Here is a 15,981-nt window from a genome sequence, read left to right as displayed (position 1 = left end):
CCTTCCTTCCTTCCTTCCTTCCTTCCTTCCTTCCTTCCTTCCTTCCTCCCTTCCTTCCTTCCTCCCTTCCTCCCTTCCTCCCTTCCTCCCTTCCTCCCTTCCTCCCTTCCTCTCTTCTTCTTGTTTTTGACTGAGATTTCATTTGCCCTCTTACAGAATATAATTCAGTAAATGTTCATTAGTTACCTACTGTGTTCAAAGCACCATGGTTACAAAATGCTATCTTCAAAGAGGTTTACAGTTAATGGATATGACATCATTCATTCAACAAATATTTATTCATTTGCCTTCTATATGCAAAGTACTTTGTTAGGTATAGTTCCATGATCTTACCACACTATAGAACATGCTAGAATTTCTTAGTGGAGAGAGGGAACCAAATGAATATTTTTCTTTTCTCCTTGTCAGGGAAAGCTTGATAGAGATACAGAGAATGTCTAGAGTTAAGTGAAACCTTTTATACATCCATTATAGATCTAAAGATACCTAAAGATAACCTTAGTAAGGAGTTAGACCATTTGATCATGTGGCAGAGGGTAAAGGAAGAGAGTGCCAAAAGGTACCTGAGTCATAGGAGAAGGGGAAGCTCACAGTGAATGGATTCAATTTTTTCCTATAAAATATGAAGCAAGAATCTCTACTGAATAAATAGGGGGAGGAGACTTGAAAAGGGATAAAAAGGTTTGGAAGAACTGCTATAGAGAGTGGGATAGTGAATTGATAAGGTAGATATAATAAAATCGCATAGCAGCAGTGAGGACCCAGTTGAGGTTATGTAACGTAAATCTGAAGTGGATCATGTCAAAATGATTATAAAAAAATATTATTTCTCTACCTTCATTCAACAACAGGTGTATAGGTATTTCCCATATTACCTCGTAAGCACACTGTCTTGTAATCCCACCAAAGGCAACGTGAATGCTAATTTTTCTGCCTCATCTTGGACCCATGAAGTTTCTTGGGACAGGAATTGTTTGACCTCTTCCTATTTCTTAATTTCTATTATCTTAGAACATAGTATTCATAGTAGAAAAATAAGTACCTTAAATTTTGTTTTAATTCTTAAAAATCTCAAAATACAATTTTAAAAAATCCAATATTTTTTAATCCCCCCTAAACCACTCCATCTTCAATAATTTGCTAAATGCATTTTAAAGAAGGATGCTGTCAGATGATACTATAAAGTAGACTTATTAAAGATGAGTAATCAAGATGAGAACTCAAAACTGTGTCATAAGATCAGGAGGAGGAACTAGGAGTATTTAGAATGGAGAATTGCTGTTTTCAAACATTTGAAGGAAGATAACTTGGATTTGCTTTGCATACTTCCAGAGGGAAGAGCTTGGGCTAATGGATCAAAGTTACAGGGAGGTAGATTTTAGCTTACTATTAAAATATATATATCCTTTTTCTTTTAAGATAAGTAGGTTCCCCATTATGGGAGGTCTTCAGGCAGAATCTACATAAGCAGAAAAAGCATCTCTAAGATCTTTGTGACTTCTACAGCTTCTTTCTTCAGTCCTTTCCCTAAGTACTAACCAAGTTTCTCTATCTTGTATGTGAGGATACTGAGTGGCATGGAACAAATATATCATAAAAGAGACTTTGTTTCATTATCCTTTGAGGTTAATTAAGTGAAGATGGGTCTGAGGAGGACCTGGTAGGATATAGCCTTGTCCTGAGTCATTCTGGGTTAAGTGGTATCTTGGAGGCTGGATGTCTTGAGCCATATCATTTGGAGATTCAGGTTGAGAATGAGCTTACTTCGTCCAGCCTGTTCTTTGGATGTAAAACTTCTCATTGGCCACACATCATAATGACTTTATTGATTCTTTAGACTGGTATGACCTTGTTCTAGACTAAAGGCCTTGGTCTTGGTCTAGTCTAAATACTATTCATCCTTCGTACTGTGCCAAGATTTGGTTGTCCAGGCAATGGCCAGGGAATAGTAAATGACAGACAAAGGATTAAACTACAGGTCCCATGCCAAATGTATGAGGTCCATTAAAGTCAAGATTATTCAAGCACTAAATGCTAATGTATTCCTTTCCCTTTCCACTACCTTTTAATGTACAGGAATGATGATTTACCAGAGTCAGAAGATAAGTAATGTAATATGTAGCCAGTTTCAAGTTGACTTTTCAGTATTTTTTTTTTGTAAGAAGTAGTATTCTGTGCTTGGAATTCACCCCAAATTACATTTTGCATGTGCTGTTAAAGAAACTGTTATATGGTCTTTATTAAAATCAAAATATGGAAGAAACTGAAATTCTTCTGTTTATCTGTTTCTGTCTGCCTTGGGCAAACAAGTGAAATATAAATAATTTTTATGAAGTATAAATTAATTTTGAATGGCGCATTAAGACACTGGAATGTTTAAAACCATTTTAGCCTTGAGGTTATACTTGGTTGCTCACCTATTGCCAGTGTTTTTATTTTAAAAAATTAAATAAATTTTGTAAACTCTATTAGATTCAGGAAATCTGGTAAAACGTTTGTGCTTCTAACTTCCATTGAACCAGATATTTTTATTCTTGGTGCCTAATTTTTCTACTCTTGAAAATGAGGCTAAAATGCTTTACCCTTCCTCTTTCCTACTACATAGAAATGGTAGAAGAATTAGGTAGATCTTCATAATGCATTTTAAATAGTTTGAGATCTTTGTAAATAGGCAATACAATTTGTTATAATTCAAGTTGATCTTTTATATTAAACGAAATATTCTCCCCACCACCTTCTGCCAACAAGTCACAGCAACTTTATGTAACTTCTTTGTCCTGGGGGAATATAGTAGGTACTGCTATTAAAATTTAGTGAAAACAAAAAGTACATTTTGTAGTTGTGTCTTGGTACCAGCTAACTAAAATTCTCAAATCAAGGCTAAAAACAATTCAGTGGGTGATAAAGACATTTTTTTTAAAGCAATCGGGGTTAAGTAACTTGCTCAAGGTTACACGGCCAGTTATTTCTGGGTGCGGTGCTGAGTGTCTGAGCCCAGATTTGATCCAGGTCATCCTGACACTGGAGCCGGTGCTCTTACTCTCTGAGCCACCTGGCTGCCCCTAAGCAATTGGGGTTAAGTAACTTGCTCAAGGTTACATGGCCAGTTATTTCTGGGTGCGGTGCTGAGTGTCTGAGCCCGGATTTGATCCAGGTCATCCTGACACTGGTGCCAGTGCTCTTTCTCGCTGTGCTACCTGGCCACCCCGATAAAGACATATTATATAATACCAGTGTGCCATGAAATACTGAATATGAAGAATTCAGAGAAGTACATATATGAAGTAATGAAGTGAAGTAAGCAGAAACAAGAAATAATATACACAATGACAACAATTTAAAAATGGGAAGAATGACAGTGATAACAAATTATAACTATAATGACCAAGCTTGACCTAGCAAGAGTCTAAGAAATGTGGTTCCCTCCCTTCATTTCAGAGATGGACGATTATGGCTATGGAAGTATTATGAATGATACTATTAGCTATCAGATAGTTGATATGGGGAGGGAGGGAGGGAGGGAGTAAGCATTTACATAGTGCTTACTATGTGCCAGTCACTATTCTAAATGCATTTTATAACTTTATGAGCTAGGTGCTATTAGTATCCTCATTTTACCCTTGGGGAAACTGAGGCAAAGGCAGTTAAGTGATTTACCCAGGGTCACACATGTATTTGAGGCCAGATTCAGACTTAGGTCCCCTTGACTCCAGGCCCCAGCCTTCTATCCACTGTACCACCAGCTCACCAGCTTCTTCTATTATACTGGCTAGTTTTGCTAAACTGGCCTTTTTTCCCCCTAATTTCTAGACCTTTATTGCAAGGGATTGAAGAGGGGTCATATATTTGTAAATGAATAAGATATGTTAAAAAAAAAAAACCTTCAAAACTAAGAAAAAAGTTTAAAAAATGAGTTATAAAAAAAAAAGGTTCCCATTGATTATTATAACCTTGCTAAAAGATTGGAGTCATGGTCCTCAGTAGGGGCCTGGAACAAAGTTGAACCCCATGTTTTCACTCCTCTAATACTTGTAGAATTGATGAAAGATAGAGAGGACCAAAACTTTCCAAGAAAGGTAAAATATGGACACTAGAGATAAGTTCAAGACTTTGGTTCTTTCTTTTGGGCTAATTTGGGTGTAATGTGATGTGCCATTTTGTCAGGTGTCTTTAATACCTACCCTGTCCTTCAATGAGAAAATTTTTAAAACTCAAAAAATGACATCTACAAGCAGGAAGACTGAAAAGTGTGATCAAAACTTCACAAAGAAGGCAGGTGAAATTTAAAAGTAGATATTTGAAAGAGGAGATTCTTAAAGGCAGGTGGAGATACGGATGTGAAGAGTTGAATGAGTGTCCAAAGAGAGAGGAGGAAGACAGAAAGAAGGAGAAAAGAGAGACAAGCAGATTAAATTGACCAAGTTCAAGCCTGTGTGTGTGTGTGTAAAAACCAAGGAAATAACTATTGTTTTATGTTTGGGGCCAACAATATTTATGTTTGAGAATGTTTTGAGAGACTAATAAATATAGAGTTGATATGCTGAGCAAAATGCAGATATGAAACGCTGGTGTGTGTTCTGTATTTCAGATGAAGAGGTCATATCTGGATTCTAGATAGTTGAAATTGTACTAGTTTCCAGACCCCTAGAGTACCTGTGCACTGCTCCTTGTTGTTGTTGTTTTGGAGGGGGGAAGGCAAAGCAGTTGTGGTTAAGTGACTTGCCCAGGGTCATACAGCTAGTAAGTGTCAAACGTCTGAGGCTGGATTTGAATTCAGGTCCTCCTGACTCCAGTGCTGGTCTCTATTCACTGCGCCACTTAGCTGCCCCTGTGCTACTCTTATTATCTTACTGGGGAGCAACTGATGGTCATGAAAGTCTTTAGAGAAAAAGTTATTTGCAAATTTGAATTAGCATTTACTAAATAAGAAGTAAGCAATTTCCGAAGTTCTCTGTATTTTAGTTTTTCTCAAAAAATATTTTTCCACTAGCCTTGGAGTCAGGAGGACCTGAGTTTAAATATGACCTCAGACACTTACTGACTGTGTGACCCCAGGCAAGTCACTTAACCTAGATTGCCTCCAAATGAATGAAGAAAGAGAGAGATAAACAATTCCTTAAAATGAGACATAGCAAAGAACATGGAGTGAGAAATGACTTAGAGATTGAACTCCGCTTCTGTCACCTCAAATAAACTAGTAAAACATCATCAAATATTGGAATAAATGTAATGAAAACACCAATAAGAAGAAAAATTGAAAAAAAAATGAATACAAGGTAATGCTTTTTAAAAAAAAACAAAACAGAAAGTAAAGACAAAGTCACAGGCTTGTTGGTTTCCCCCTCATTTTTCACCACACACACACACACACACACACACACACACACGTGTGTATGTGCTGGCCTGGGGGAGGTGACCTCATGTTCCAAATGCTAGCTCGCCTTTTAGGTGCTAACTTTAGTTTACCCCTTACTATTGTCTGAAGAGGATCTTTGAATATATAGTGCTGAACATATTGAGCCCCGTCAATCATAGCCCCAAGATTCAAGGAAAAAGAAAAGAGTTGGCTGTGGAGGGGTGGGAAGCTCAGGGGAGAAGACTGTGAAGGAGAGAGGAGCCTAGAAATGCAGCATTGTTTACTACTATTTAGTTTAGTATTGGGGGAAAAAAAACAGACAGTAGAAGTTTCAGAAAGGCGGCAAAGCAGTCCTCAGGGCAGATTCATATATTTGAAAATATGTTAATAAAATGAAGGAGAGAGGGTCAGTGACATCAGCATTCTGTCAAGAAGACTATAAAATAAAAGGAGAATAAAATCAAGTTGCCAAGATAAAAAAAAATGAACAAGGTAAAAAAAAGAAAAGAAATTTAAAAAGAATCATTAGAACTATATACAGTATATACTAACAAAATCAAGAATTTAAAAGAAACAGATGATTACCTACAAAAAATATAGAATGTCAAAATGAACAGAACATGAATTAGGGATCTTAATCCAGTCTTAGAAAATGAATTTGAAGAAGTCATAGAAGAACTAGCAGGAAAAAAGCCCTTAGTGCAGATAAGTTCACAGTTAAATTTTATCAAGTATGTAAAAAGTAATTTATTCATATGCTACATAACTTATTCTCAAAAGTTGAGAAATGAAATTTTCTTCCTAAGCTATTTTTGTGACACAAGCATAAAGAAAACTATAGGTTAAAATCATTAATCAGTATGGATCCAAAATTTTAAATGAAATCATAACAAAAAGATTGCAACAATTAAAAAAAAATGATCTGTGCTATGAGCAAATTTGATTCTTTCTATCAATGCATGGCTTAGGATTACAAAATGTTCCTTTTTTAGAAAAACTAATCCCCAAACCAACAAAAATCATATTTATATCAATAGATGAATAAAAAGCCTTTGGAAAAAAATATAATGCTCGCTTAATCTAAAAACTCTAAAAGGCATAGGCATAGAAGGCTATTTCTTCAGTATGATAAGAAAGATGTACCTATGGTAAAAACCTAAAGCTAGACTTACTTGTCTAGCCCTAACCCTTCTCCTTATCTCCAGTCTCATAGCTTAGACATCTTCAAATGGCTATCATAGATCTTCAACTTTACATGTAAAAAAACTGAGTTCATTATCTTTCCCCTTCTGACTGTCCTGTCTTCCTAACTTCCCTATTATTGTGGAGGGTACCATCATCCTTCAAGTTGCTCAGGCTTTCAATCTAGGTTTCTTCCTCAACACCTTATTCTTACTTCTCACATCTAATCCTGACATTTGTTCCATCCTGCCATTTCTGTTTTCATAGCATTTCTTGTATAGAATCCCTTCCCTCCTCTGACATTGCCAATGTCTGGACAGGCCCTCATCTCTCTACACCTGGACAGTTATAACAGCTTCCTGTCATGAATCTTTTTTTTTTCCTTTCAGTCCTTTTTCCACTCAGCTGTCAAATTGTTCTTCCTGAAGGGAAAGTCTAACCAACTCCTCTCCCACATTCAGTTATTTCTAGTGTCTCCATCTTGCCTCAAAGATCAACTATAACATCTTCTGTTTGTCTTTTAAAACCCTTCATAACCTTACTCCTTTCTACTTCCACTTCTCTTTCACCTTACACTTCTTCTCCACACAAACACATAACAGTGATAATACAGTGATTTGCTGTTTCTTGCACAGAACACTACACATCCCAACTCTAGCCATTATTGTAGTAGCTATAATGTACATATTTGTTGACCTAGATATTATACTGCTAGGTATATACCCTCCACAAGGTCAGTGGGGGAGGGGGAAGCCCCATATATATACCAAAATATTTATAGCGGCACTTTTCATAGTAGCAAAAAAAATGGAAACAAAGTAGATGCCCATCAATTGGGAAATGGCTAAATGTATGACATGAATGTAATGAAATATTACTGTGATGTAAGAAATGGCAGGCATGAAAAATACAGAGAAGATGGAAAATATTTATTTAAATCATAAACTGATACAAAGTGAAGTAGAGACTGGAACAAGGTCTGTGAATTAGACTAACAACTAAACAATTGAAACTGAATGTTGTAAAAATATGAAACATGTTTGGCCCAAAGAAAAAATACGAAAAGACATGGACCCCCTCATTTGCCCAAGCGTGTGGGTGTCAGGGGGGTGGGTACAAGTATGTGACATTGCATATTACATCAGATTTTTTTCAATGTGGTGGTTGGTTTTGCTATTTTTGTTTCTTACTCCTCTTAAAAAAACACTTTAATAGTTATAAGAAGGGGTGTCTAGGTGGTGCACTGAATAGAGCACCGGCCCTGGATTCAGGAGGACCTGAGTTCAAATCCAGCCTCAGACACTTGACACACTAGCCGTGTGACTTTGGGCAAGTCATTTAACCCCAATTGCCCTCCAAAAAGCAAAAAAAAAAGTTATAAGGGGTGGCTTTTAGGTAAGAAGTAGAGAAAGAGTAAAGGGAAATATAGGTGATGTAAAAATATATATGTAAATTAAAATCCATTGACAAAAGAAAATCCTTATATTTACTCTGTGCTATACACAGTGTTAGCAGTGTAAAATTGTTTGATCTAAAGATAGTTAAGATATGGCCCTTATCTTTAAGACTCTTACAGTCTACCTAAACAATGTGGGATCAGGGGGCGGCTAGGTGGCACAATGAATAGAGCACCAGCCCTCAAGTCAGGAGGACCTGAGTTCAAATCCGGCCTCAGACACTTAAGACGAAACTAGCCATGTGACCTTGGGCAAGTCACTTAACCCCAATCCCCCTCCAAAGAGCAAAAAACCCAAAACAAAACAAAAAATGAGACAGTGTAGGATCAATAACCTAAGAGAGTTATAAGTAAAATGCTGTGGGAATTCAAAGCAGGGAAAGATCATTTTCAGCTGATGTAAGAGGGGGAAATGAGCTATAATATGACTTTTTCCCACTCATTTGCTTTTATGTCCTTGGAGGAGTCATTCAAATCAAAATTCAACTTTTAGTAAGTAGATAGAACTCTGGACAGGGAGTCAAGAGGACCCAGGTCACTTCTGCCTCAGACAGTTTATAGCTGTGTGAACCTTGGCCTCTCTGTGCCTCAGTTTCTCATCTGTAAGACGAGAGGATTTGCCTTGATGGCATTCAACTTCCCTTTTAGATTTAAGTCTGATTCTATGAAATGCCTTTTTCTCTTTCTAATTTTAAGCATATTAAAATAGTAAATTGCAACCTAAGGCACTTATTTTGCATTGTGAGATGTAATGGAATTGATGTCACTCTTGCACAAGTGTACTTTTATATTTAAAAAGGTTCCATGAAAATTTCCAGAGCAGGATCAAAAGTTTAATTCATTTGCAGGTATGAGGTCATAGGATGAAAACTCAGGTTAGAGGGATTAGCTTTTGAAAAGAGTAGACGCTGCTTCTTCCAAGGAGAGTGTGGGTCAGATACAAAGAAAAATTTAAGTCACATCACAAGCATTGAAGGAAGTAGTTAGTAAGCTGATGAAGTAAAGTACAATTGATTGTCATTGGAGTTGAGTGAGCTGAGGAATTGTGAGATCAACTTGTCATTATAGAGTATTTTTTCTTTTTTTAATACTTTTTCTTATTTGATATGATGAGCTTGATAAATACCAACAAAGCAATTAATTCAAATCAGATAAAACATTTAAATAGCTACTGTGTGCCAGGCACTGTGCTAAGCTCTGGGGATACAATTAATAAAAAGAAAGGCAGAGGCAGCTAGGTGGTGCAGTGAATAGAGCACTGGCCCTGGAGTCACAAGGACCTGAGTTCAACTCCAGCCTCAGACACTGAACACTTACTAGTTGTGTGTCCTTGGGCAAGTCACTTAATCCCAATTGCCCTGCCTCCCCCTCTCCAAAAAGAAAAAAGAAAGAAAAGCAGACCCTGCCTCGAAAAAGAGACAAGAAGGTAATGGCGGGGGGGAGGTTGGAAGGGATACCATGGGAGACCAATCTCCTGTTGAAACATATTGTTTCAAAGAGTTGAAACCAACTGGAGCAATAATTGCAGAGTGGAGTGAGCAAAAAGTCCATATTCTGCCATCTATAAAGGAAAATACTGGGAGGAGGTTGGTACTCCATGGGAGGTCATGTCCATAGAGACCTGAGTTAGTAGCAAGCTGATGAATCGGGAGGGGCATCTTGTTCCATGGAGTTGAAACTAGGTAGAGAAGCAGGTGCAGAGAAGAGTCAGCATTGTTATCTAGAAGTATAGTAAAAGGAGACTTGTATGCTAAATCATGACTCTCTGTTATGTACTCACTTTTTTTTTAAGGTACATATATATCAGTTCAACACTTCAGTTTCTAAGTCATCCTACTTTTCTGTGTCCCTCTGGCCTTCTGTTGTCTTCTCTGCATTTAAAAATGCTCTAATGATCCACTTTTTTATGTATCACTATTGCTGGTCTCTCTTTCTGTCTCAATTCTTCCCCTGCCACCCAAATAAAAGAAAATCTTATTCTAAGCAAGCATAGTCAAGCAAACCAAATACGACTTTGGACATGTCTGAAAATGTATGTTTTATTCTGCACCTTGACTTTATCTTCCCTCTGTCAAAAGCTGTAGCATGCTTCATTAGTCTTCTGGAATCATGGTTAGTCATTGCATTCATCAGAATTCTTAAATTGTTCAAAGTTGTTTTTCTTTGAGGCAGCAGGGTGGTGCAGTAGATAGAGTGTTAGGCTGGAGTCAGGAAGACCTGAGTTGAATTCAAGCCTCAGACCTTACTAGCTGTGTGTCTCTGGGCAAGTCTCTTAACCTCTGACTACTATGGTTTCCTGAATTGTAAAATCAGAATAGTATCACCTCTGGCAGCTTGGTGGCATCATAGTGCACAGAGCACTGGGCCTGGAGTCAAGAAGACTCATCTTCCTGAGTTCAAATCTGAAAGAAGTCTTCATACTCATCAAGGCAATTCATTCTGGCTTTTATTTCAGTTCTTCCAAATGAAAGAGTTTAGGTAAATAGAATTTCTTATCCATCTAGTCTATATCAATGAGTCATCTTTGAGCCGGCTACATCAATGAGAGCTGGAGAGTTTTATATCTTTTTTATTCTCTTGATGCAGGTTTTTGCCTTTGATTACTGCTTTTGGTCCATGGATGAATCAAACACTACAAAATATGCTGGTAAGTTTTTTTTCTCTTTGGGTTTTGCCAGTTTTTTTCTTCCTTCATTTTGGCCCCTGACTACTTTTTTAAGGGTTGTTTGTTTATAATAAAAATTATATAGAACATGCACAATAAAAAGAACTTATTTCTATTACTTAAAATTTTCTCCCAATATTTAATTATACATTTTTATATAGTTGTGAGTACAAACTATAACCCTCAGTCCTATCATTCTCTTAAGTACTTACTTGTGAGTACTTTGTGGTGTTCTTTTTTCATTCAAAATATTTTAACATACATCTTTTCAGATTTCTGTATAGTATATCATATGTATCATAACACAGTAAATTAACAAGTTTTTTAAGCACTTGTTATATGCCAGGTACTGTGATAAGCATTGAGAATACAAATACAAGGAAAAAGAAAACAAAGTCTTTACCCTCAAGGAGATTATATTTTAGTAGAAGACAGCCTATAAAAAGAAGCTGAAAAGTGGAAGTGGAGGTAGGTACCTGAGTTGGGGCATGTTGGAGAAGGAAATCTGCAGAATCAAGAATATAGTTCAGAGAGCAATGAAATGGTGAACATGACTGACCTGGTCAGCTTCTTTAAAATAGAGATGTCAGGCCAAGATGGCAGATCAGAGGGAACCCAGCTGAATTCCAGCCTAAGAAAACTTAAGAGGCTGGCAAGAAAAGTATGGGACACCAGGATGGAATTCTGTCCAGAGCACACACATGTGGCCACAACAACACTGGCTGCAGGAATAGCAACTTCAGGAACTCTCAGCCCAGAGATGGCAAGGGGGCAGGGGGGTCAGACAGTTGGTCAGAAGGAGATTATAGGGAACCCTTTGCTGGCACTAGATCCATCTGGCACTGATTGGCAACTCTGTTATCCATACGCAGTTCTAGGTGGCAGTTCCAGGGCAGAGAGGAGCTCTGAGGGTTGGACACAAAAGGAAGAGAGGCCCCGGTCACAGTTCTAAGGAAAAGAGGAACATTAGTGTTTGTGGCTGCAGAGAAACAGGGGCCTTTCCTGGGTAGAGACCAGAGCACAGACCAGGAGAGCAATGACCACACTTCTCCTGGGATCACACCATCTTGGAGGCACCAAAAACTTTCAGATCCCCCAGAATTAGCTCTAAAAACAACAGCATGAAAAAGGCTGAAGTATGGTACAGTGCCTCCCCACCCCAAAGCTGGGAAAACAAGTAAAGATTTTTTAAAAAAAAATCATAAAAAGCCACCGTGGTGGCATAGAAGACCAAGACATAAATTCAGAAGAAGACAACAGTATGGAAACACCTACAAATAAAGCCTCAGAGAAAGATGCTAATTGGACCCAAGCCCAGCAAGAATTCCTGGAAGAGTTAATGAAAGAGATGAGTAGTAAAGTGAAAGTTGGGATAAGAAATTAAAAAGATGCCAGAAAATTATGAAAAGAGAATTAACAGCTTGGTAAATTTTTGAGGCATAAAAAATGATGAAGAAAATAACACCTTGAAAACAGAATTGGCCTAATCATAAGAGACAAAAAACATTTACTGAAGAAAAGAATTCCTTCAAAATCAAATAGGCCCAATGGAAAAGGAGATACAAAATGTCACTGAAGAAAATAATTCCTTAAAAATGAGAATTGGGCAAGTGGAAGCTAATGATTCCGTGAGACATCAAGAAATGATAAAACAGGGGCACCTAGGTGGCACAGTGAATAGAGCACCAGCCCTGGAGTCAGGAGGACCTGAGTTCAAATCCAGCCTCAGACACTTAAAACCTAGTAGCCATGTGACCTTGGGCAAGTTACTTAACCCCAACTACTTTCTCCCCTCCAAAAAGCAAAAAAAAAAAAAAAAAGATAAAACCAAGTCAAAAGGATGAAATAGTAGAAGAAAATGTGAAATATCTCATTGGAAAAACAACTGACCCAGAACCCAGATTCAAATCTTGCCTATCATAATAGCTGTGTGACCTTGAACAAATCACTTAATCTCTTTCAGTCACAATTTTCTCATCTGTAAAATGGGGATAAGAGCACTTACCTCATAATGTTGTGAGGACCAAAGAAAATAGATCAAGGAGAGGTAATTTAAGAATTATTGGACTACCTGAAAGCCATGACAAAGAAAGAACCTAGACATCATACTTCAAGAAATTATTAAGGAAAACTGTTACTATTATCTTGGATCCAGAGAATAAAATAGAATTAGAAAGAATCTATTGAACACCTTCTTGAAATAGATCCCCAAATGAAAACTTCCAGGAATATTATATAATATTATGTATAAGTTATATCTATAAGTTCCAGAGCTCCCAGGCCAAAGGGAAAATACTTCAAGCAAAATACAATCCACATCCAGAGAAAGAACTATGGAGTCTGAATGCAGATCAAAGCATACTATTTTCACTTTTTTAATTTTGTTTTTTCTTTCTCATGGTTTTTCCCTTTTATTATGATTCTTCTTTCACAACATGACTAATATGGGAATATGTTTAATATGATTGTACATGTATAGCCTATACCAGATTGTATGCCATCTTGAGGAGGGGCAGAGGGAGGGAAAGAGAAAAAAAATTGGAAGTCAAAATCTTATAAAAGTGAATGTTGAAAACTAAAAAAAAAACAAATTCAAAATGAAGGATGAACAACAAACAGAAAAGAAAATACTTTAAGCATCTAGAAAAAAACAGTTCAAATATTGTAGAAACAAAGTCAGGATCACACAGGATGTAGCAGATTCCACATTAAAGGAGCAGAGAATTTAGAATGTAATACTCTGGAAGGCAGAGGAATTAAGATTACAACCAAGGATAATCTCCCCAGAAAAACTGAGTATAATCCTTTAGGGGAAAAAATGGATATTTAATGAAATAGAGAAGAATAGAAAATTTGACTTTCAGTTAAAAGAGTCAAGAGAAGCATATAAAACTAAACATGAAAGAGTAATCATAAGGGTCTCAATAACCTTAAACTGTTTACATTTCCTCTTTGGGAAGATGTAACTCCTAAGAACTTTATTAGGGTAGTTAAAAGGAGTTTACATAGACAGAAGGGATGAGTGTGAGTTGTATTGGAATGCTATCCCAAAAAAAATAAAAATGAAGGGATGAGAAAGAGAGATACAGTCGGGGAAGGGAGAGGAAAATTTTTCTTATACAAAGGAGACACATAAGGAAGAACTTTTACAGTAGAGGGGAAAATGTGGGAAGTGGTAGGCAATGCTTGAGCATCACTCTAATCAGAATTGGTTCAAAGAGGGAAGAATATGTATATATGTACTCAGTTGTATATAAAAATGTAACTTAGCCAGTAGGGACATAGGAGGGGGAAGGGATGAGCAAAGTGGAGGAGGACAGTAAATTGGGGAACAAGTTAAGGGAAACAGTGGTTAGAAGCAAAATAGACTTTTGAGGAGGGACAGGATAAAATGAGAGAAGAAGAAACAAAAGAAAATAGGATTGAGGGAAATATACACACTAATCATAACTGTGAGTGTGAATGGAATGAACTCATGCATAAAATGGATTAAAATGAATTAGAGACCAGAATCCAACAATATGTTTACAAGAGACACACACAGAGTTAAAATAAGTGACGGGAGCAGAATCTAACATGCTTTAGCTGAAGTAAAAAAGTCAAGGATACTACTCATGATCTCAGACAAAACAAAAGCAAAAAGAAACCTAATTAAAGAAATTATCAGGGAAACAACATTTTGCTAAAAGGTACCATAGACAGTGAATCAAAAATTTTATCAACAATATCAAATTCTGGAGGTGATGAGAAGAAAATAGGTACACTAATGAATTGTTGGCAGAGTAGTGAATTGGTCCAACCATTCTGGAGAACAATTTGGAACTAGGCCCAAAGAACTATTAAATTGTATAAATCATTTGACCCAGAAATACCTTTATTGGGTGTATATCCCAAAGAGATCAAAGGAAAAGGACCTAGAAGTACAAAAACATTTATAGCAGCTCTTTTTTGTGATGACAAAGAATTGGAAATTGAAGGGATGCTTTTCAGTTTGGGAATGGAGAACAAGCTATGGCATATGTTTGTGACTGAGTACTACTGTGCTGTGGGAAATGACAAGGGAGGTGGTTTCAGAAAAGCATGGCAAGACCCATGTAAAATGTTCCAAAATGAAGTGAGAACTGGGAAATAATTCTGCACGGTATGTCAATGTTGCTATGATGATCAACTGTGAAAGGCTTTTACTTTGATCAATATAATGATCTAAAGACAATTCCAAAGAACTCATGAGGAAAAATTACTGTCCAACTCTGGAAAGAGAACTAATGAACTCTTAAGGGGAAATTGAAGTATAATTTTCTCACTTTGTTTTTCTTGCTTTTTTAAAAAATATAACCAATGTGGAAATGTTTTACATGATTTCACATGTATAACTGTTTTTATATTGCTTATCTTCTCAGTGGGTGGGGGAGGGAGGCAGAGAATTTGGAACTCAAAATGCAAAAACAAAAGAATGCCCAAAATAAATAAAGAATAATTTTTTAAAAAGATGAAATAGAGGTGCCAAGAGTAACTGACCAGTCTTTTCATCTAGGAAAACCTGGGGAAGAGGCTACAGAGACAGAGAATAACCTATCAGAGTAAGGAGGCGGCATAGGTAGAGTGGTTTTCCTGGATGAAAAAACTGGTCAGTCATGGTAGAAAAAGAAATGCAGAGAGATAGGAGCAGAGCCCAAAGAATGAAGGAATGAACACCTAACTTGTTCATCTAGTTAGGCTATTTTCCATTATTAATGTAGAGTTTCTCTTCACAGTAGGCTTTTAATGTCTAACCTTTTAGGTAACCACCAAAATAAGATTTCATTTCCTTATCAATTTGGTAGTTTTTTTCTGTGTCTTAAAGGAATTTATAACCTGTCAACCACCTGTGACCCTGAGCAAATCACTTAATTCTCTGAGCCTTAGTTTCCTCATCTGTTAAATCAGAAGGTAGATTACATTTAAAGTCCCTTCCAGTTTTAGATTCATTAAATCACCAAGTCAAACAATAATAATTCATTGGGTAGGAAATAAGGTTATAGGTCTTTTTTTATTTTAAAATTAAATTAGATTTGAAATCCTTGAGTAGTTAGCTGATGTTAACATAAGCATCTTTTCCCAAAGATAACCAAAAAACCCTCTTTCTTTTTTCAATCCTTATTTTGGAAGTATTCCATTTCTTCATTAATCTGAACAGGTTATCATTAACATTTTTACACATAACAATAGTAAAATATTAGGCCTCCATTTTTATTTGGAATCAGCCATACCTCCTTTAATTCTGGAAGTAAGCAATTGTTTTTATGAAATGAGTTAAAATTTGGAGGATTTTTTTTTTGTCTT

At 36.6% G+C, this 15,981-nt stretch overlaps 1 protein-coding gene across 6 annotated transcripts in view; it reads left to right on the top strand.

The window, feature by feature from the left end:
- The window catches only part of KIF13A (kinesin family member 13A), a 253,150-nt gene that overhangs the window by 102,858 nt on the left and 134,311 nt on the right, over positions 1–15,981 (top strand). For all 6 annotated transcript variants that reach the window (XM_069092472.1, XM_069092474.1, XM_069092473.1 and 3 more), the window contains exon 4: positions 10,581–10,641. In XM_069092472.1, coding sequence (XP_068948573.1) covers positions 10,581–10,641 — 61 coding nt within the window. The remainder of the gene's footprint in view (positions 1–10,580; positions 10,642–15,981) is intronic.

The sequence above is a fragment of the Petaurus breviceps genome, unplaced genomic scaffold (assembly GCF_028583685.1).
Source record: "Petaurus breviceps papuanus isolate PSGF00001 unplaced genomic scaffold, PetGlider_PUasm1.0 190, whole genome shotgun sequence".
Taxonomy (NCBI): Eukaryota; Metazoa; Chordata; class Mammalia; order Diprotodontia; family Petauridae; genus Petaurus; species Petaurus breviceps.
The sequence above is the reverse complement of the archived record's forward strand: the minus strand, read 5'-3'. Positions and strand labels throughout refer to the sequence as shown.